Source organism: Carassius gibelio, chromosome B1 (genome assembly GCF_023724105.1).
Source record: "Carassius gibelio isolate Cgi1373 ecotype wild population from Czech Republic chromosome B1, carGib1.2-hapl.c, whole genome shotgun sequence".
Lineage (NCBI taxonomy): Eukaryota > Metazoa > Chordata > Actinopteri > Cypriniformes > Cyprinidae > Carassius > Carassius gibelio.
This window is the reverse complement of record NC_068396.1, coordinates 8667302-8691353: the sequence shown is the minus strand read 5'-3', so window position 1 is coordinate 8691353 and position 24052 is coordinate 8667302. Positions and strand designations below refer to the sequence as shown.

At 36.3% G+C, this 24052-nt stretch overlaps 1 protein-coding gene across 1 annotated transcript in view; it reads left to right on the top strand.

Moving 5' to 3' along the window:
• Nucleotides 1–24052, top strand: part of LOC127949210 (protein sidekick-1) — a 199493-nt gene that overhangs the window by 156629 nt on the left and 18812 nt on the right. The window contains exons 24-32 of the mRNA XM_052546238.1: nucleotides 139–260; nucleotides 5779–5888; nucleotides 6304–6454; nucleotides 8912–9149; nucleotides 11209–11324; nucleotides 13245–13434; nucleotides 15268–15366; nucleotides 23221–23415; nucleotides 23720–23921. Coding sequence (XP_052402198.1) covers nucleotides 139–260; nucleotides 5779–5888; nucleotides 6304–6454; nucleotides 8912–9149; nucleotides 11209–11324; nucleotides 13245–13434; nucleotides 15268–15366; nucleotides 23221–23415; nucleotides 23720–23921 — 1423 coding nt within the window. The remainder of the gene's footprint in view (nucleotides 1–138; nucleotides 261–5778; nucleotides 5889–6303; nucleotides 6455–8911; nucleotides 9150–11208; nucleotides 11325–13244; nucleotides 13435–15267; nucleotides 15367–23220; nucleotides 23416–23719; nucleotides 23922–24052) is intronic.

Here is a 24052-nt window from a genome sequence, read left to right as displayed (position 1 = left end):
TACAGGAGTTTTCTTTGAAGGATAATGAAGACACAGGATGGAGAAAACAGACAGATAGCAGAACACAAAATGCAGGAAATGTTTCAATTAGAGCAGCTCGTGAGTTACATAAATATGTTTTGTTGTGTTGCTGAACAGAGCTTCCTGGTGCACCCTCCAATCTGGTCATCTCCAACATCAGTCCTCACTCCGCCACCATAAAGTTTCACCCCGGCAGTGACGGAAAAACCGCCATCTCCAAATGGATCGTAGAAGGACAGGTGTGTAGGCGTGTGTGTGAGTGCATGTGTAAAATTTGGGCATTGCAAGCTTTGCTAAATTTGACACACAATGGTTCAAGGGTTAACAAAGTAGTCATTTTGCCATCAGTAGCAATTTGCTCTGCAAATTTTTTTTAATCATTTTTTTATAAATAGATATAAATATTCTGTCTGCCTAATGGTTAACTTGCTCTGGACAAAATGGTTAACTTTGCCGCAGATATGGATATTCTGTCTACCTATTGTTTAATTTGCTCTCCATAAAATGGTTAACTTTGCCACAGTGTCTGCCTAATGGTTAACTTGCTCTGGACAAAATGGTTAACTTTGCCACAGATATGAATATTCTGTCTGCCTAATAGTTAATTTGCTCTGGATAAAATGGTTAATTTTGCCACAGTGTCTGCCTAATGGTTAACTTGCTCTGGATAAAATGGTTAACTTTGCCACAGTGTCTGCCTAATGGTTAACTTGCTCTGGACAAAATGGCTAACTTTGCCACAGATATGAATATTCTGTCTGCCTAATAGTTAATTTGCTCTGGATAAAATGGTTAATTTTGCCACAGTGTCTGCCTAATGGTTAACTTGCTCTGGACAAAATGGCTAACTTTGCCACAGATATGAATATTCTGTCTGCCTAATAGTTAATTTGCTCTGGATAAAATGGTTAATTTTGCCACAGTGTCTGCCTAATGGTTAACTTGCTCTGGATAAAATGGTTAACTTTGCCGCAGATAAAAATATTCTGTCTGCCTAATGGATAATTTGCTCTGTACCAAATGGTTAATTTTGTCGCAGATATGAATTATCTTGTCTGCCTAATGGTTAATTTGCTCTGGACAAAGCAATTAACTTTGCCACAGATATGAAAATTATGTCTGCCTAATGGTTACCTTTGCCACAAATTGCACTTTTCTCTTATAAAAAAGGTTAATTTCATGAAATAGTTTACTTTGTCACTTGTAGAAAATTTTCTCTCTCTAAAATTGTTATACTTCTTTTCTATGCAAAAGAAAGAAAGAAAGGCACTATGCAAAAAAAAAAAAAAAAAAACTTGAATGAATGATAATTATATGGCAGCCAAATTGTTATCTTTTCCACAAATAGTGCTTTTCTCTCAGAAACATGGTTACCTTATGCACGAATGGTATAGCTTTTCCCTTTCCAAAAGATTTTATCTGTCCTGTTAACAGTTAACTTTGCCAAAAATTATGCTTTTTTCCTCTGCCAAATGGTTAACTGCCACAAATGTCAATATTCTGTCTGCCCCTCTCAGAAAATAAAACTTAAATGGTTGAATGGTGAAATTTTTCATGAATGGTTGTTTTCTCTCTGAACAATGCTTAACTTTTTCACTTTGCACTTTTTCTGCCAAATGATTAGCTTTGACATGAATGACCCATGTCTGTCAGGAAAATAGTTGTATTTTTTATGGATGCTTAACTTTTCTGCAGATTAGTATGCAGTCTATCTTTTTTTGTTCTCTGTCTCTCAAAATTGGTGAACTTTGCCACAAATTAGACTTTTCTCTCTGTATTTTTTTTTAATGAATGGTAGCTTTCTCTCTGCAAATATATATAAAATTAAATATATATTTTCACTTTGCCACAGATGTCAATAATCTGCCAGGGCGAATGGTTAAATTTGCCACAAATGGCGATTTTTCTCCCAGCAAAATTATTAATATTGCCTTGAAGGGCATCTTTCTCTTTGAAAAAAATCCCACCTTTTCAACAAATTGCTGTTTTCTTTCTGCAGAATATGTAACTTTGTGACGAATGGCAATTTTCCATCTGCCGAATGGTTAACTTTTCCACAAACTGCAATTTTCTCTCTGCCAAGACTGCTCTGTGGAATATGACTTTTCAGTATATGTGCTCATAAGTATAAATGTGTGTGTGTGTGTGTGTGTGTAAGTATTTGTGTACTTGTGGGTGTGTGTTATGCCCTTGTCTGACAGGCTGTGCTCCAGTGAAGATGCTGTTGTCTGGCAGGTACTTCATCTCCAGGGAAAAACAGGCTTGCTCTTGCACTAAAACATCTTCCCCTGGAGAAAACGCACACACACAAACACACATGCAAGCTCACACTCTGTATTTGACATAGTACGAGGAGGCTAAGGAGATGTCATGCACCATGTCTCCCAGCCCTTTAGGTGTGGTGTGTGTTTGTGTGTGCGCGCATATGTGTTAAGCCCCTCTTGGAGGGCGTCCAGCGCTGTGCAGCGTGAAGAGAAAAACTCCTTCTAATGAGATCCCTCTTTTTTCCCCTTCGTTTTCTTCACTCCTGTCTTTAATACTGTTTAATCGAGGGAGAGCAGGAAGGAGGGAGTCAGAGGGAGGGATGAGAGAAGAGAGAGACGAAGATTAGAGGTACTGAGGTGGCACTAATGGGGTCTTAAGTCTATGGGTTAGAAATCAGCTTGTTTTGGGGTGTTTTTTTTACAGCTGACTTCTTCACAGCTGTATCCTGGACCAGGTCGGTTGCCGATTCCGATTCCCTTTGTAATCTATTCACCTTTCCTCTGCTCGAACAGTGCTGCACAAAACATGCTGTGTGGATGCAGTGTTTACATGGAAACCAAGTACAATTTGTTCTAACATATGGTTTGGAATATTGAAAAGAACATATCATGGAAAACCACATTTTTCTTCCTCTCTCCCCAGTCCAACCAGATTATTCATGGATATTAAGCTGCAAAAATAATGTCACCAACAGGAGCTCAATAATATATGACACCCAACATTTTTATACAAACACCTGTTCAGTCTTAAAATGCTAATTAAAACAACATTCAACTTTTTATCCCACTGTTTTGCCTTTTTTTTCCGAAATGTATATCTTGCAATATGGACTTTGTTTCTTGAAATTCTGGAGGAAAATTAAGAATTGTAAGATATAAACTCAAAATTCACTTTTTACTCTGAACTATGACTTGGTAACATCTTAATCTTATCTCACCATCTTTCCCCTTGCAAATGTGAATTTGTCATTTTTTACTTCACAGAATTGTTGTCTCATAATTGTGACAGTTTTTCTCATAATTGTGAGTTTTCTAGATTTCTAGATTCTGAGATATAAACTCAGAATTGCAATTAAAACAGTGAGACATAAGAAGTCACAGTTACCTATTTTATTTTATATTTTTTATTTTATTATAGAATATAAACATTCTTGTCTTTTCATACACTGAAACTTTTGCCACCAAAACCAGTTCCTTTCCAATAAAATCTAATTCTCAATTCTCATAATTCTCATTATATATATATATATATATATATATATGTGTGTGTGTGTATATGTATATATATATATATATATATAGGGTGTATATAAATATAAACTTTTTGGGTGAACTTTCCCTTTAAATTCCCTAGCCCATTCTGATGAATGATAGTATGAACCATGAGGTTGGCCAATCACACCAAAGGTCATTTACATATAGACATTTGAAAAGTGCAGTAGCCAAAAACTGTGTCAGAGGGTCAGAGAGAGGCTTAAAAATGTAAGATGATGACTGTTTTCTGTATAAGAAACCTTGACTAACATTAAAAGTGAACTTCAGTGGGAAATTGCAATGCTTTAGAAGTGTAGAATATGGCCCTTTTCAAGTATTTTGACAGTTTATACATGATAATGATAGGAAAGAGCTAACCGCATGAAATTAATCACAGGTTGCTCTATGGATAAATGGAAGCAGCTCTCAGTGAGGTCCTAGAGGAAATGTGAGTCACTTGATTGTGACGTTTGAAATGATAAGCAGTTTTTGTTTGCAGATAATGACTGGCTGCATTACCCAGTGTCTCTTTGTAGATTTTTTTTTTCATGTTGTGGATCCACTTTTTAATTAGCTCATTACCTCATTACGGCCTTATTAAGATCAAGGTGGTTAAAAAAATAAAATACAAAAACAAGCCCTTTCCGGCACTCATATGTCATTGTTGAGAATCTAAAGCATCTTGCTTTTGATTAGTGAAAAACAAAAAACAAAGAGCAGAGAAACAAAGGCAGCAGCACTGATATGGAGTGTGAGCTGCGGGCAGTTTGCTTGGGTTTGCTGTTGCTTTTTTTTTTTACTGTCAATCTGAAGCTTTTCTATCATCAGCTCTGCCAGCTGAATCTGACTCTGTATATTTGGAATGACACCCTGCCATAACAGGAATGAGGGATGCAGGATGTGTACTATACACAGTGTGGGGGACCTACGTTTGCCCATATTTGCAGTATACATCAAGTGAAATCTGATATGAACCGTAAGCTGTCTCAACTGTAATCATAACATCCAATTTTTGACTGTTGATTGTCATGTTTATGTCAGTTGACTACCCAACGTTTGGGAATTTTTACTCAAAACCGCATTATAAATGTAAAAATATCTCTATATCAATATCTCTGACATATCTTGATGCCCAGTTTCATCTCTCCATTGGTAATATGTTCTAATTAGCATACTACCGGACTGCTTTTACTGTTACTGCATTAAACAGTATGAACATTTTTTGTGGATGTAAACCCTTGTGGGGTGAAAAAGGTGACAATGATGCAACTTCGCCCCAGGAAAAATATTTTATAAGATGTCTGCTTTAAAATGGATTTGTAGTCTTTTATATATTTTTTGTGGTTGTTGTTCATGAAGACATAAGGAAGAAATCACCATAGATTCTTTAGTAATTATTATTATTTATTTTTTATAGAGTAAAAAATACTACTAAGGCCACATTCACATTGTTCTTATGGAACACTTATATTATATTATATTATATTATATTATATTATATTATATTATATTATATTATATTATATTATATTATATTATATTATATTGATAATGCAGTGAAATTACCGTCTTCCATTTCCAGTGTGATGTGTAATTTTCCTACCTTAGTCATTGTTAGCATTGTTAACTTTCTTAGCTAATTTTTTGGTCAGCATTACTAGATTAAATTTTATTAAAGGTGCAAAATAATGCTTATTATTATTGTTGTTGATGTTATAATTATACAATAATTTCATTTTAAATATTAGACAAACAATGAAGAAACATATTACTAGTTTAATAGTACATTGATTGTACATTAAGATTACAATATGTCCCTTTCCAGTGCACCTGATTAAAATAAATAAATACAAAATAAAACTTTTTTTTAGCTATTTACTTAATGGGGAAGTTGTAGATCAAATTGCATTAAAAGTTCAAAATGACTTTTTTCTAACTTAATAACATACATTATTGATGGGGATTGATGCAGCAGCATTTATTATCAACTAATAAATATTATCAACTATTTATTATTTTATTATCATAAAATAATGCAGGTTTTTTTGTGTCATCTCTGTACTGCTTGGAAAAGTTACAACAATGCATCCTATTTATGTCTCTTGCTGATATAAACATGCAACACAGTGAGGTCCTCTGACTGCAGTGATGCTACAGTTTGAAATGACGGTCATACTGGATATTTGGATATTTTTTTTTATATATCTTTTTAAATGAAAGTCATCCTGTGTGTCCACAGGTGGGGACTGTAGATGAGAACGAGGAATGGAAGGTTCTGTACGAGATGGACAGTCCACCAGCCGCAGACACTCTGGAGATACCCAATCTCATCCCATTTACTCAATACAGGTTAGCCTTTCTCTCCTTTGCTGAATGAAAAACTACTTTAACATCAACCTGATGAACTCAAATGTGGTGACAAACGAGCCCAACAGTGTAAGTACTGTACCTTCACAAACCTGTTGAGTGTTTTGATGTTGGTGTTTGCAGACTGCATTATGTTTCATTTGTTCTTCATTCTCTCGCTCTTTCTCTCATTCCCTTTTCTATTTCTCACCTTAATTGATTTTCTGAAGGTCCTGTGGAAAGATTGTCTTCTGATTCTTGTCCTATCTTGTCCTAAAGAGATTACAGATGATCAGAGGCTGTAGAGATCTGTTATCCTGTCCAAAGTCCCCCGTCCTCATGCTACTTAATAGCAAGATTGGAGAATTAAAAATGCTGTTTTTGTCTCTCTCCACATATATATATATATATATTTCAGGTTCAGGATGAAGCAGGTGAACATAGTGGGTTCGAGTCCCTTCAGTCAGCCCTCTCGTGTGATGCAGACCCTCCAGTCCAATCCAGATGTGGCCCCGACAAATCTCACAGTGTTTTCTGCTAGTGAAACCAGCCTGAGGATTGGCTGGGAGGTGAGGAGCGGACACACACACGGTCCACACCAAATAAAGGTTTTCATGTTAATGTGACTTTGTGTTCTGCACTAAACCTGTTAAAAAGATTGGGTTTATTTTGTTGCATCAAAAGTGGGTGGTTCTGGATTTGGTGTGAACGTTATTATAAAACCTGGATTTACACATACTCAAACACACGCAGAGATGGACACAAATACTGTTGGTTGCACTTCTGTGCGCACCCTTTATACTGTAGGTGAGGGATATTCTGGAAGAGGTTGACAGCTTATTTTTCCTGTCTGTTTTTTGCTATCAGGAGCCATAGTGTCTGTCAGTATCAGATGTAATTGCTGTTATTTTCTCCTTCAGTTCTCCTTTTTTCCCCTCTCACCTTTTCAAAGCCTGAAGAGCGATCGAAGAATTTGAGTTGTAGAGGCACCTAACATGAAGGCTGTCATTTCATAAGACAGGACTCCATTTAATCTAAAAAACGGCTTCTGCAAAGCCTCTGCCGGTTGTTGTAACACATTTGTGGTGTGCTGGTACTGAAAAAAACGACCCTCAGGACATAATAGTGCTTAATGCAGTACTTCACGAGCTCTGAAAACAGTAACCTCTAACCTGTTTTTATGGATAGTCATTTATTACGCTCGTACTTAAACTTCTGTGTAGCTGTCATTGAAGAAAAGGTTATATTTTTACCGCTCTTCCGTCATTTACCAAGCAACCCAAGTTTCTTAAGTGTTAATGTCTTTAATGAGGAGAATTGACTCTGTAAGATGGATTTTATGAGGAGTTGCTTTGGAAATGCTTTGAGCTTCAGAAATATTTAGGAAAAAAACTCTTTATTAGTTTTCATTTACTTAACCATTCTGGTGTTATATGGAGTTACTTTTGTGTCTTTTTTATTCAATCGAACATACTGTGTTTGAGAGAGAGATTTTATTTGAATTATTTTATCTTTTAATTACGCTATAATTAGTTTTGTTCTGAAAAAACATTATGTCTGATTGAATAAAAATCGATAGGGTTTCAGCACAAAAACCTTGAATTTTATTCACTAGCCACTAGTAGCCAACTTGAAAATAAACCAAAGTGAAACAAGCGTGTCACATGTTGTAGGTGGAAAAAAATGTATTAATATAGACAAAATAGCTTTTAGAGTATATATATATATATATATATATATATATATATATATATATATACCATGTCTCAAAACATGATATTACAAGCAACTAAAGATTCCCAGCTTATTGTGGAGACCATAAAGACTGAAACATTGATTTGGGCAATGCCTGTGAAGAAACTTACATCAGCATCCGTCAGCTTGCCAAAAGCATTTTAATAGAAACGCTTTCAAGCAGTCACCGTACTGAAGCTGTGAACATCGTAAGGTTTCAAGTGTGCTTTAAAGTACTAGACGAGCAACCATGTGCGAACTCTTGGCATCCGACGCTGGAAAATGTCTCCGAGCCGTGCGCCAACGTGCAATGCACAGCTGAAGCAGGCGATGGACTGAGCTGCATTACAGCCAATTTGAAATGTCATTTAATTTATGTTTATGAGGAGATTAAAGAACTTCCTTTCTGTTTGCTGCACACAATTTGACGCTTGTGAAGGTTTTCATTCATCCAGATCGTTGTAGAACCACCGGGATGAGTCATGAAACGTTTATTTGTAATTCCTGTTGAGTATGATTGGTGTGCAGAAAATTAGTTCTATTTTTTCAGCCCTTAAACTTCAGTACCATTCCATTATAATTTGCCAAAATGTGTTTAGACAACTAAGGTTTCTCTCTCTTTAATTTAATTGCATTTAGGTTTTTTTTTCTTTTATTGAACTACTGTTCAGAAATTTGGGGTTGTAGGATGTTTTTTTGAAAGAAGTATTTTATGCTCAACAAGGCTGCATTTATTTAATAAAACAATACAGAACAAACTGTAATTTTGTGGAAAAAAAAACTGTTTGATTGTAGTCTATTTGAATGTATTTTAAGTGTAATTTATTCCTGTGATGGCAAAGCTGAATTTTCAGCATCATTAATACAGTCTTCAGTTTCACACAATTTTTCAGAAATCATTCTAATATTCTGATTTGGTGCTCAAGAAACGTCTCTTATTAATATCATTTTTGAATTGTTAATGTTTTGTGGAAACCATATGTTCCTTAGTAAATAGAAAGAGCAGCATTTATCTGAAATAGAAATATTAAGTAGCTATATTAAAATATTAAGTAGTAACATTTTTATTGACATGTTGTCAATTTCATGGGTTATTACCAAATAAAATAATAGTTTATTTCCTTTAATTTTTTTTATTTATTTATTTATTTTTTAAATATGTGCTGGAGCTCTATTTATTTATTTTTTTTAATCTAATGCAATGAAATTCCAGTTGAGTTCTGGTCTTCTTATTGCTGTATGTTTATTAAAGTCTGTCCTGCTCCAATGTTTTTCCTCTTCATGTTTTGTAGCCGCTTCCAGAGGCAGCTTATAACGGAAATCCTGAAAGCGTGGGTTACCGTGTACGCGCACAGAGAGCAGATGGGCTTGGCCAGCCCCGGATGGAGACGGTTTCTGAGCGCCTGTCTCGGGAAGCGACGGTGGAGGGACTTGAGGAGTGGACGGAGTACGAGCTCAGCATTCAGGCCTTCAATGGCATCGGGCCTGGACCCTGGGGCAGTCCTGTGCTGGGCAAAACTAAAGAGTCAGGTGACAACACTTTGCTTGATTTAGAAGTAGCTTCTCCACCTTTGATTTCAATCAAAATAAATGTTCAGTGATGTTTGTTCCAAAGTTTAATGTCATGCATGTGAGGAAAAGATATAAAACATAGTTGCTGTTTTGTATGTACCCAAATGAATTATGTTAATTTAAGCATCGTTGTGTTAATGCATTACAGTCCCTTTTCCATTTTGATACATTTTTCATTTTATTTGAGTGTTATAAGACAGATAGCTAAAGTATACAGTAGGGCAGATATTTGCATTAAATTCTTTTAAAGATATGTCAGTTCATTTTTAGATTAATGCCACAAGTTGCTGCAGTCCTTAGCAATTCTAAAATTTAGCCAGTTTCCTACTAGCCGATTTTTAGTCGTAGGCACATTGTACATAGCCGTCGGAGACTCAGATGGAGTCTGTGCCCGAGGCCACATCTAACAGCGGGTGGGTGTTAGCAGCTCCAGTGACTCCCTGCTGACTTAATGATCCTGCCGACCCCTAGACAACATCGAGAAGTTTGAAATGATCAGAGACAGCTGGTGGGGCGGGCACTCATAGATCTCAAACATCCGATTCTCCATTCATTTTCCTTTTGATTGTGGTTTCATTTGAGAGATCACACTGAGCATACACTACAGTTCAGAAGTTAGGGCTCAGGTTGTTTTTTTGTTTTGTTTTTTTATATAAAGAAATTGATACTCTATAGAATTTATTTGCGTTAAACTGATCAAAAGTGACAGTAAAGACTTTTACATGGTTAGAAAAATATATATATAAATATATATTTTTATATATAAATATAAAAATGTACTTAACAAATCAGCATATTAGAATGATTTCTAAAGGATCATGTGACACTGAAGACTGAAATAATGGTGCTGAAAATTCAGCTTTGTCACCACATTTCATGTTTTACAGTGTTGCTGTTTTTGCTGTATTTTGATCAAATAAATTCAGTCGCAATGAGCATAAGATATATGCTATATGCTAAGATATACATATATATTTATATACATATAATTTTTTTTCTCAAAAATTAACACTGTCCGATCCACCTATTTTCACATACTAAATATAAATTGTCTTTGTCCTTTTCTAACAACAAGTACCACTGCTATTCTTGTACACTCCTAGGTTATGTCATGTTTAGATTACTGTTATTCTTAACTTTTTGGTCTCCCTTCAAAACTCCTACAAAAGCCTCAGTTTGTACAGAAGTCAGCAGCACAAATTATTTCTATTGATGTCTATGCAGGACCAGAAAGCTCTGTTTCTGTTCTGACGGGTCTGGAACAACATTAGAGAATAATTAATGACAGAGTTTTCATTTTTGGGTGAACAGTCCCTTTAATTTTTGATCAAACTGATGATCTGACACCTTGCTTTGGATCATTTTCCTTATGAAACAACTAAAACACAACTTATCTACTGGAATCCTACACCTAAATAACTAAAAGAATAAGAAAGTGCCTTTGTCGCTTCGTTTAGCAAATGAAAATCTTTATCTCACTGAAGCTGCGCATGAACATATGCCAGCAAGCCCTGAAGGAACAAATACACATCTCACACATTCACGGGGTAAAGTTCCCCCTTCAAATTGTATCTTAAATCAGTCCATTACAAGTGTTTATGCTCACGCCGTTCTCCGGGTCTTATTTGGGCGAGCTTCACATGACAGCGAATCAGAGAGAAATGTCAGAGGCTGTTGTTCAAGCTGTCAGCCCTCTTCCGTTTTTAATCAGTAAATGTGACAGACTCCAATAGAAAGGAGTGAGATTTCAGCAAAAATACTGAGTAGATGTGAAACCCTGACTGAAATAAATTGTTCGGCGTTGGCTGGTAAGACATCAGCCTTAGGCTAATGAGCTGTATTACTTGGTGGAATTGTTTGTTCATATTATTATTAATGATAATGGGAATCTTTTATCTTATTATTGTTCCAATAGGATGAAAAACTGATTTAAGTGTTGTGAAATCACCCTAAGATGTGGCCCTGTGTAGGTTTTTGCTTTAGTATAAAATGGCTATTTATATGGATGTGTTTTCAGTTCCCTCTGGTGCGCCGGAAAATGTGAGCGCAGAAGCAATGAGCTCCACAAGTATACTGGTCACGTGGGATTCGGTCCCTCAACACCAGAAGAATGGACACATCCTTGGTTACAAGGTACGGTTACTATATCAAATGGAATGCTTTAAGACCCTTAAAATCCCCCACGGCTTTGACTGGAGATTCCTGCCTGCCAAAACACTGCAGAAGGGTGAATTTCTACTGTATGTGGAGACGTCTGACGGCAATCATTAGCAGTGCTAGGAAGATATTTTAATGACTGTCAGTGGGGTCCAGTATTTTTGAAACATGACAACGTCATCTTAATGATGACAGAAGTTTCAGGTTTGGGTGATGTATTCATTTGAACATATCTGCAAACTTGTCATTTTTGGTCAGACTGTGATTTAGTATGTCCACTAATTAACCATTTTTATTGAGACTAATTATACACAACACACAGCATCATATATTAAGTTTATGGTAATATAGATATATGTGTTGTAAAAAAATAAAAAAATAAGATTGACACCAGTAAAAATATATGTTTAAAGAATGAAAATTCACCTTATTTTGTAAATGCATGTTATAGATCTTATGTGAATGGAGCAAATATATTTCATGGATGATTTAATTTTTTCACAGTGTTTCGACCTTGTATTGTTTCATCAAAATGTCGAAACCCAATCTTCTGGCAAAACCACAGATATCTTTATGCCAGACTTCTCCAGTAATTTATTCCGCTTAAACCCCGCGCTCATCCAAAATCGACAGCAGGCTTTCATTCAGATTTGCTCTCATCCAATCAACAATCGATGGGTAGTGCCAAGTACCTGTCCTACATTTTACAAGTGTAAAACAGAATAAGTAGAAGGAGGAGGAACCTGAGCCATATCCCCATGCAGATATTTGTAGGTGGACTCGTTTGATGTGGGAAAGAAAGAAACCATCCAGAACAGCCTAACAACAACACAGCAGAACCATTCTTAAGCACCGTAGCAAAAAAGTGTATTCAGTACACTACTATACATCTAATGTAATGCTTGTATCATCCGCCCAAAGGCACTTTAAACCACAAAGAGCTGTTGATATGCACAAAAGTTCTTCCACATGCTTTAATGCACATACATTCAGCCGAACATAGTTTGTATTGAGTTCACATCTATAAACTGTATGAAGATACTGAAACCCATGTGCACTGTTGCTTGTATAAGGCTTTCTCCATTTTCTGCTCAGGCTGTGTAGAGTGACATGATGCAAGATCATGAAACTGCTGAAATAGTTTTTCCTTTTACACACTGTCGGAAGAAGCCAATTGATAAAATGCTTAGGCTGTTAAAAGTGGGGAGGGGGGGATGAAATAACACAATTAATTATTGATCTCTTCTAAAGTCAGAACCAAAGTTGAGGCAAAACCTGAACTTGATTTTATTTTATTCTTTGTAGTTTTTATCTGAAGGAACAGGGATGTTTGCATATGCAAAAGATGCTCAAGTGTTGTGAGCTGTTGCTGTATGGTTGCGTACTTCCCCAAATAGCGATGTCTTTATTGCCACATACATACATTTAAATATGGGAGCAAATCTCCTGAATGATCCGGTAACACTACTGAGTTTAAATGTACCACATTCCCTGTGATTTTTGCATGCAGGAACAACTACTCTGATATGTGTTTAAATAAGTCATTTACAGCTAGTTGTTCAGTTTGGTTCCCGGCACATCGCATAAAAGTTTTGTAAATGTGGTTTTCACTGCCTGAATTTTTCAGCAGTTGATTTAATTGTAGAAAACAGTCGTCACTCCTGTAAACAAGCACTAAAATGTGAATTGAATACTCATATTCTCAATAATCTGCCAGATGTTTGCTTAAATCCCTAACCTTAAGTAGCAATAGTGTGTATAGAATAGTAAGTGGTAACTAGCAAATACTACTACACACTGTACTGTTGTTGTTGAATTTAGGACGTTCCAACACTCAATATCACATTGAATCTGTTTCTACGTGACCTATATTTTCTTGTTTCCTTTTATCTCTAGGTCTTATACAAAGAAAAAGATTCAGAGCGGGCTCCCCAGGTCCAGCTGGTGAACGGGAACCAGATTCACTTGCTGCTTTTAAAAAACCTCAGCAAGTTCATCTTGTATGAGGTTCAGGTGCTCGCATTTACACGTGTCGGAGATGGACCACCCAGCCTGCCCCCCACAGCTGAGAGAACCAAGGATGATGGTAAGCAACCAATAAAATCAATGCATCTCCCACTGAACAGAACGCATCATCTAATTCTTCACACGTTCCCACTGGTTATGACAAATCACACATGCATAATAAAAGCTAAAATAAATGTTCGTGCACACACATTGGGTAAAAATTTGACTTGAGTGAAAGCTACCCATTTAGCAGATGTTCCTTCACACATTCACACACCAGTAAACACACACACACATTCATAATGGTAGCTCGTAGTTATGCCTTGCTTCATGCTCTGGTGGTTTCCAGCTGTGCCTGACATTCAGACTGGCATTACCTCCCACGTGGCTCCAGACACAGACAAACACACACTCGCCTGGCTTTACGGTGCCCCCACTGCATGAAACCTCATCCTGCATCACTGCATTCGCTTGAGTCACCTGTCTGAACCAACTCTCACTCGCTCGGTTTTCTTATCCCAGCTCACTCAGAATTCACTAATGAGATCTCAATCTGTTCTTAGAAAGAAATTACATTAAAGAAATTCGTAAAGAAATTTTAAGGTGTTTTTTTGTTTTGTTTTACCTGAGAAGTCTGCAGTACCTCATGTGTGTCTCCTTTTTGTTAACTTAACCTAAATTATTCCATATTCAGTTACTAAACTGATTATACTTATTTTAATTATTGTATTTATAATTCAATTGTTGTATATTTTAATTCTCACTTCTTTAACGAATAATAGTTTTAATGCATTAATTACCCATTTTTTATTACAAAAATAGTAAGCATAACTTATATATATATATATATATATATATATATATATATAATTCAATAATAAAATAATTCATTATTTTATTTATAATTTTATTTAATTTAATTTTTTTGTAATTACTAAATGTTCAGCGAATGTTCAGTACTACGGATTAAATATTATTTTGTATATTTACTACACTAAGTATTTCAATATAAAAAAATAAAATAAAAAATTAAATTTAAATGGCATTATTTTTTGCATTGCAGTAATGAGAATAAAATGTTTTTCAGATTATGGTAATGAGAATTTGGAGGGGAAACGTGCTTAGTTATCATGAAACTATATGTCATAATGAAAAAGAAATAGACTTCTTTTAAATCTGAAGTGATATATGACACTGGCATTATCTGACACTTTTCATGAGACTCAACCAAGTGGGAACCTCATTAAGTCTCCTGAGCTATGAAAGATCAACCTCTGAGCAATAAAATTTCATTCGGAGACTTTCTCTCAGAAATATGTACTCACATGTATGCAATATATTTCCACGGCGAGGGGAAGTAAGCTGCCATCTTTCCCTTTGAAATGAGCGAGTGTGTTCATATGTGGATTGTGGAGTCTTGCCAGCGGAATGACAAATGCCCTCTTTCTGTCATTTTTCTTAATCGGCTCAATGGAGCAACATTCATTTGGAAATGTACAGGGATACCAGGGATACCAGATACTGGAATGTCTATGTGAATCTTCTCCACACACACTGACTCACACTTACACACACACATATCAGAACTAGTGGATTACTAATACTGTTGGCCTAGTGTCCACTGGCAGAGTTAAATGTGTTTGATGAGGGATTATGAAACACTAATATTTATATTTATGGATTTAAGGAATTAGAAGTTTACAGGGAGACTTTGTGTGTGTGTGTGAGAAGAGATTAAAATGTCATATTTATCGTGGCCGAGATAAAAGCTTGGCCCCACAAACAGATGTTTTGAAGTGTTTGAAATATGTGCTACATTACAAGAAATCAGAATGTATGCTACAGTAATCCTTTTTAAATACATGTATCCTCTCTCCCTCTTTCCCTCTTTCCCTCCCTCTCTTCTCTCCAGTTCCTGGTCCACCTGTCAGGTTGGTGTTTCCAGAGGTGCGTCTCACGTCTGTCAGGGTTGTCTGGCAGCCTCCCTCGGAGCCAAACGGCATCATTATGGGTAAGAGAACATAAACGCTACACATCCAGACACACACACATTCACCTAGCCATATAAATCTGGACATATCACAGACAGAAAATAGAAAATGTAATAACTAATGGATTGAATATAGTACGTTAATGATAAAAACGCACATTTAAAATGATTTAAAGATGCGCTAAGCCAATTTTGCCAAACGATGTTGATATTTGGAAAGCACCAAAACAAACCCGCCTACACCCAAACAGGACCTCGCCCTTATTTTGAAATCTCCGCCCCACATGTACTTACGCAACCATAGCAATGACGATTGCAGAAACTAGTGAAGATGAGTGATTTTATTTGTTCAACATATTTAAAGGTGCTGTATGTAAGTTTTTGACTCTGCTAAAGCATTAAAAACACCATAATATATTTGCAGAGATTTAAGAAACATGCTAAGTTAACATACTTGTTTATCTTTAAAACAATGCTACAGTCAGTAATTCTTCTTTGAAAATGTGCGTTCCTGGGCCGGAATGTCTGTCATTGTTTTAGTTTGTGAAACCCACCCACTGCCAGTTTACCTCATTGTATTTCGCCATCCAATGTTGCCAGTTGATGGAAAACACAGCGTATTTCATTTCATTAATCGTCAAGTGCACTCATTCCTGTTGGTGTCGTAAATCTGGCAACCTGGGATGCTGTGAAATATCATCAGTTACGTTAACACCCATCAGCCTACGCCAGAACTAGGCATTTCAGTGTACATTTTTCCTAAAATATAGGTATTTAGCTAAATTACAAGTAAATTTATAAAATTATCAGTTTTGTATTTATGTATTTACAGATGTTATAACTAGGGCTGTCACCTTTGTGAAAACATCATTTTCGATTTTTAAGACATAAATGTTCATTGAATCGATTGTAAAATCGATTTTCCATGTCTAAAAAAAAGACGTTTCCTTTTTCAACGTCAAATAACGGACGAACGTAAAGAGAGCGCTGGAAATGCACAAGTCAGCAATATTTCTTATTTATTGGCATGAAGTTTCTGGCAGAATAACAAACAGCAAACAGCAAAAAATATATGTGCAGAGGGGACGGCTGCCATAACAAAAGAAAAACATCACTGCAAGTTTCAGCCCAGCTGCATTTATGATTTAGACAATTCAAAAAAATTTTAAATAAAATTTTAAATAATCAATTTCAAACAACTGTTAAAAAAATGAAACTTTAAATTGCCTTAAAAAAATATATAATTATTGAACATAACCGACACCATTACAAATTTATTGGATAGGAAAACAAGTTGATCAACATTTTCGTGGTCCAGAGCAGAGCGTTTTTTATTCACAATATGTCCAACTGTTGAGAAGATGCGCTCCAACCCAGGGATGTCCCAGGGACACTCAGGTACAGCTGTGCAAGGTGGGGGTATTACTTCCAATTTTCCACCACAAAAGCCAGTCGCTTTTAGCTTGCAACGGTCCTTTTCATAACTCAGAATCTCCTGTAACTAGATTGAGACCTCCAGACGCGCGTAAACGCATCTTTACATTGACTTAACATTCAAATAATTCGCGCCAGACGCTCATTTTGCGTTTGGTGTGAACGCAACGCAGCATAAGAGGTCTTATAAGAGCGTAAAATTGCTGGTATTTTCTGTCTAGCTTTCGCAACGCATACTGCACTTTCGGAATTCTTTATTTTCTTTTTCTGCTTGTTTGTGAGTTTTGTTACATATATCTATATTTTAATTGTTTAATTCTTTTAAAATTAATAGTGTACATATTTGGTTAAAATCGATTCCCTATTTTCATTTTCAAAACTTTTTTTGGTTGGTCGGATCGATTGTGCAATCGATTTTCGAAGTAAAAGTGACAGCTTTAGTTATAACTCATATTCTTGTAAGGGCCTCAAGAATCTAATCTTCATCTGCAGTAAAAATGCAGTTTGAGGCCTTAAAGAAGGTCTGTTTGTTCCCATTGCACCCTGGGCCATTTGAAATGTTATTATTGCAAGGACATGCTGTGTATTACATTGGAGTCAGTATGTACGTGTGTGTGTTATGAGGTTTTCTGTATTGGGATTTTAACCATGTATTGAGATTAAACCGCCTCAGTTATGCCGTTATCAAGATTACGGGCCGTACAGACACTGACGCGCAGCTATAGATGACTGGATTATGGACACTTAACCACCCGTGATGGATCATATAATCCCTTAATAGTGATAGAAATGTGAAGCCTCTTTACCTCGGATGATCTCTTGCCTTCTGCCTCTTTTCTACACGCACTCGCACACAGAGCTCTCTGCTGATTGGATCAATTGCTCCCTGTAGGATTGAACGTTATAAACCAAAGATCTTCAATCAGAGAGGAGCTGTCAGTGTTCCAGTGCTCATTTTATCCTCTCAGATCTTTGTAATGTATTTCATACATGAGGATACACCGATAATGTGACTTTCACGAGGGGTGAATCCTTCTTCTGTGTTGATTTTCCTCAACAGCAGTCAGTTACTCTCGCAGTTATTGAACATCTGACTGTACGGTGTGAATGAGGCGTCGATGCCACATTCATTAAGTGACCTTGGAGGGATTTCAGAAAGCAAACCTATAAACCGGTTTAGAACCGATCATTAGATCAGGTCATCATCATTATACTGAGTAGTCCATACATATATATGTATGCTGATATGATACTGTTGCTTTACTGCAGTGTCACTTTTATTCTAGCTCTTAATTGAGTTTCAGTGGTAATGTATCGAAAGCAAGAGCCTGTTGGTGAATATTGATCGGTGGATTGAGGTCCCTCTGGTGTCTCTTTTTGCTCTGGCATTTAATTTCTCTTTCTCTGTTTGTCAGTATCTCTCTCACACATTATCATTCTCTTTTATTGATCTCTCTTGTTCTCTTTAAGGCTTCTGTCTGTCTCGCTCATGTCTGTTTCTCTTTGTCTTATCCTTGCCTTGATTTGTTTATGGATTTGTATATGGAGTTACAAATATAATTACTAGCTTCCCAAACACCACTTCATATGTCATGGATAACAGACACAGTAGTCCAACATCAAACTAATTGAGCCAATGTTAGTGTGTCAAGCGGGTCTGGATGTGGAACGCATAAGGGAATATAATGCAGAGTCCTATGGATTGATTTTATGATACTTTTATAGTGCACAACTTCCATTTCGCACCACAAGCTCTCCATACATTGTAAAGTAATTGCTTGGAAAATGCGACAGGTACGTTATTCAAAAATGTTTCACGTTCCACAGAAAGAAACTCATAAAAGTTTGGAGTGATATGAGGATGAGTAAATGATGAGCTAATCCCTTAAGCTGGGATAGGAGAAAGTATTTTAACGTTTGAAAAAAAATTGCCTACCTTTAATCTCTTTGTTGCTTTGTAAAAACAGATACAGCTTTAGAAGTAGCTGTGTTCGCAACTCCACGTGCATTAATGAGATATTGGCAGTGTTGACATACTGCTTGCTTTTGTTGGATCGCTGTCCTCCTTCAAAGACTTCATTGTGTTCTCATGTTTGGGGAAACTACTTTATAGTCAAGCTAATCTTTTTAGCATACTGCAAGGTACTGAAAGGTATGAAAAGTAGATAAATACATTGAAGATATTTAGAGGGCAGTTTTATTGTATACTTTCTGAAATCATAGCCATATTTATCAATTTAAAAACAATGAGGATCTCAGTTAGAGTGAAGACGGTATACATTCACAGTAAAAAGTATTAGCAAAATTAGAAAATATAGCAATTTCTTTAACTCCTAAAAAAAAAAAAAAAAAAAAAAAGACAAAATGCTGTGCAAAAACTCATATGTGCTTATATACATAAAAAAGTAAGCTTTTTGATAGAAATGAATACTATTATTCAGCAAGAAAGTATTAAATTGGTGAAAAGTGACAGTAAAGACATTTGTGACCCAGGACCACAAAACCAGTCATAAGTGTACAACTAGGGCATAAGGTTTTTGACATTAAGAGTTGAATAAATAAGCTTTTCATTAATGTATGGTTTGTTAGCATAGGACAATATTTGGTCGAGATACAACTATTTGAAAATCTGGAATCTGAGGGTGCAAAAACAAAAATACAAAAAAAATATTGAGAAAATTGCCTTCAAAGTTGCCTTCAACAAAGTTTTTAATTGTTCAAAGGAAATGTACAAAATATCTTCATGGAACATGATCTTTACTTAATATCGCATTGATTTTTGGCATAAAAGAAAGATCAATCATTTTGACCCATACAGTGTATTTTTGGCTGTTGCGACAAATATACCCCAGCGACTTAAGTCCAGGGTCACATTTAAATTTTACAAAAGATTTCAATTTCCAAAAAATGCCGTTCTTTTCAACTTTTCAATATTGTTGAAAACTGGAAACAAATTTGGCACAGTTTCCACAAAAATCGTATGGAGCACAACAGTTTTCAATTACAATAAAAATAACTGTTTCTTGGGCACCAAATCAGCATATTAGAATGATTTCCGAAGCATCATGTGACTAGAGTAATGATGCTGAAAATTTAGCTTTGCATCACAGGAATAAATTACATTATAAACTATTAAAATAGAAAACAGGCCTTTTAAACTGTAATTGTACATGGAACCTTGGTGACTTCTTTCAGAAACATTAAAGGGGTCATATAATGTTGCTAAAAAGAACATTATTTTGTGTAGTTGATGTAATGAAATGTGTATTTGATGTTTAACGTTAAAAAACATTTTTTTCCACATACATTATTGTTTCTCCTCTATACCCCGCCTTTCTGAAACGCTAGGTGTGCTCTGATTGGCCAGCTATCTAGTACGTTGTGATTGGCCGAATGCCTCAAGCGTGTGAAGGAAATGTTACACCCCTTGCCATATTGTGATGTTGTGTGTCCCAGTCAAGTGAGTGAAAGTGACATGACATACAGCCAAGTATGGTGACCCATACTCAGAGTTCATGCTCTGAATTTAACCCATCTAAAGTGCACACACACAGCAATGAACACACACACACATATACAGTGAACACACACACACATCGGGCAGCCATTTATGCTGCGGCGCCCGGAGAGCAGTTGGGGTTCGGTGCCTCACTCAAGGGCACCTCAGTCGTCGTATTGCTGGCCCGAGACTCGAACCCACAACCCTAGGGTTAGGAGTCAGTCTCACTAACCACCAGGCCACGACTTCCCACAAAACACAGATGCAGAAGAAAAAACAATAAAACCCATTACAAATGAGCCATTTGTTACATCCAGTGGGGACATAAATACAGATTATAATGACTTATACTGTCTTTTTACGCGTTGCATTGCATCGCGCCACATAAACATAAAACCATATCTGCATTTGTGATCAGAGAAACGACAAACATGCAGCCTACTCTACACTACTTAAAACTCACGTTTGAATCATCAGTGGAAAATCCTTTACGTGTGTAAACATACTTACAGACTGTGAGTCAGAGCAGACGGTAATGTTGTCTACTCTTCCAGGATCAGGAAACAGTTCTCCATAAAATGCATTGCACACACCTGAACACTTGGGTTGAACTGTTCTAGAACAGTGTTGTAAATACAACATATGCACTGATTTCTAGTTGTGTCCTCTTTTGAAAGACCAAACAAAGTATTTTCGCTTTCACAACGAAACACAGCGTCCGTCTCCACAACATGGCGGTGGCAGCAGCAATACTACAGCGAGAATCAAAGTTATGCCTTCTTTCTTTGCGTGAACATTTGGACACTGTTATGCAAATCTTCCCACAGAGTGACCTAGACGTGGGAGCATGTGAAGACGAGCTGTTTTAGGAGGGTATGGTTGACTTTTAACTTTTATAAAGAATATCTCTTTGGGTTTGAGACTTTAGTATTTGCAACTTTGGGGATCTTATCTATTCCCCAACAGCTGGTAACACTCCAAAGAGAGAGGACCATACTTCTTTTTGTCATGGTCTCTCCTGCTATCCTTCTCTTATAGCGTTGAGTGTCCGCTGTAATGTGTCCTGTAGTTAGGGATCAGTGATTGCTGTGGTAACAGGGCGCACAAATAAAATGTGCCTGACCAAGGGGGCGACGATCCGACCAATTACACGGCTTACTGCTCTCACCACAGCAACCCAGACATTAAAAAATGAGTACCGAACCACCTAACATGGGTCACAGCTCTACCATGATAGATGAGGGAAAATAAAAAGCCTGAACAGTTGATTGTTGGCCATTTTTTTGTCCTTTTGCCTCCTTCGCTCCATTTCCAGGGGAAAAGCTACTCTGTAACAGCAAAGAAAAGGAGGAAAAAAGTGTTCAAGTTGATTTCTGCCTCTAGCGTAACATGAAAAAAAAAGAAGAAGAAAAAAAAGGAAAAAGAAAACCCATCAAAAGCGAGAGCTCAGGAACAAGCGGGAAAAGCAGAGGATTTTGCATAGGCCCCTCTGGGCTTTTTGGGTTGGGTTAGCGATGGCCTCTTAATAAAGGAGGATCTTAGCGAGCTGTGCGTTCAGAGAGGGTAAGAGAGAAAAGGAAAGAAAGGGTGAATAAGAATCTGAGAAGACAAGGCAAAGGGGAAAAAAACATTGAATTAAAACCAGCCTCAGCTCTGTAGCGCCATGCTAATCCTCCAAACGGAGCACGCTAACACCAAACTCCCCATGTGACAGAGATAAGAACGTCTCTCTCGGCCATTCTGTAGATTTTCCCGGTTTACAAGGCACTTAACCCCCTCAATCTCTCCAGCACCTCATGTCAAAAACACCCTTGCAGCTGTAATAAATGGTTCCAGGTTAAAGCATGTTCTCAGACTGTGGAGATCTTCCATGGGACACTTTGGTCTTAGCATCTGCATTAAAATTAAATGAGCCTTGTCTGCAGTTAGAAGAGGATTATTAACTCTTATGAAGGAAGGCTGCTGTTGCGAACTTGTATAATGACTATAAAAATGTATTTAAAAATGTGACGCCTCATATGTTTAGCCCGTTGTAATGATGACACACCAGATGGATTGTTGTAAGCTGATTTGAAATGAGTTGTGTGGTTTGTTTGATATGGCTGTGTGGAATATTAATACCATTCTTTTCCATACATTGAAACTCTGTGAGTTGTTGCTATCAAGCACCAAAAACACAAAAACTACATCATTAAGCATTTCCCATCAGTTCTCTTTTGCATATTTAAATGTTGATAATAAAAACAATAATTATATATTAATTATAAATTATTATAAATTATTTACAGATTTTTTTTATTAATGATGATAATTATTAATTATGGTGATGAGGATTCTTGTTATTAATTGTAATATTAATTCATGCATAATCACATAATATTAACAATAATTATGATTAGCATTTCAATAATAATATTATTAATGTATTAATATTATTAGTGATGTTTATTATTATTATTATTATCATCATCAAATAATAATACTCATCAATATAAATTAAGTATTCCCTAATACGACTAGTATGTATAATTGATAATAATAATAATAATAATAATAATAATAATAATAATAATAATAATAATGTTATTTATAAATATATTAATATCTAAATTATTTGTATTATTAATAATGATAATAATACATACATAATAATTTAATAATATTAACAATATTTATTACATTGAAATATCATTATTAATTTATTAATATTATTAGTGATGCTGATTATTTATATTATTATTATTATTATTAAATAAATGTATATTAATAAGCATTCATTATTCATAAGAATTTCCTAATACATTATGTATAATTTACATATTTTATTAATATATTAATTAGCATGATTGTTAATAATAGTGAATATATATTACAGTGACAGTGCAGAGAGTTAAACAATGTACTTCAGCAGTTCTGATGTAATTTTGACTTTGTTACTTCAGGTTATCAAATTTCTTACCGTTTGGATATCAACGACCCCAACAAGTTTACCACGGTTGAGGTGGGATCCAACGCGCGTCAATTCACAGTGACAGGACTGATTCCGGAATCTGCATATGTTTTCCAAATCACAGCGCGCACTCAAAAGGGCTGGGGACCCCCGGAGGAGGCCATCGTCATAACGACCGAAAAAAGAGGTATGTTTGAAGGGTTAATGTTCAATTGGGTTATCATCAAATTGTTCACTACTTAGGCTACTGTAGAATTATTTACATTAACAGTGACAAATTGGATGTGACTAAGGCTAAAATCCCGCTGAAACGCTCGTGTTTCATGGAGTCAGTTTGTCTGAGTCAAATGTCAGCTGATAAAGCACACTGTCAAAACAGCATGTGGCCCCTCGGAGCTGACTGCATTTAAACCCGAGCTCAAAACGAGCCGAGAGCCGGGTCTGTGACACATGCATATGCCCAGCAGTGACTCATTACACATGTCCCACAGAGCGGCCGCAGCCCCCTCGACGACTCACTGTGCCTCAGAAAGGGGTGGAGTCTCATAAGCTCCGACTTCATTGGATGGCGGGAGGAGACGGCTCTTCCCCAGTGCGCTACTTCACCCTGCAGGCATTAGAGCTGCCGGATGGCGAGTGGAAGATCCACACATCCTCCATCGGTCATAATAACACCTCCTGGGAGGTGGATAGGTAAAACACGTGCACATATCTGCCTGTGTGGCCAACAGCTGGTACAAGAACAGTCACTATTTATAGCATAATGTGCTTTAGCTCTGACTGACAGAAGATATTAAAATACACAGAATGGAGGCACACTAGAG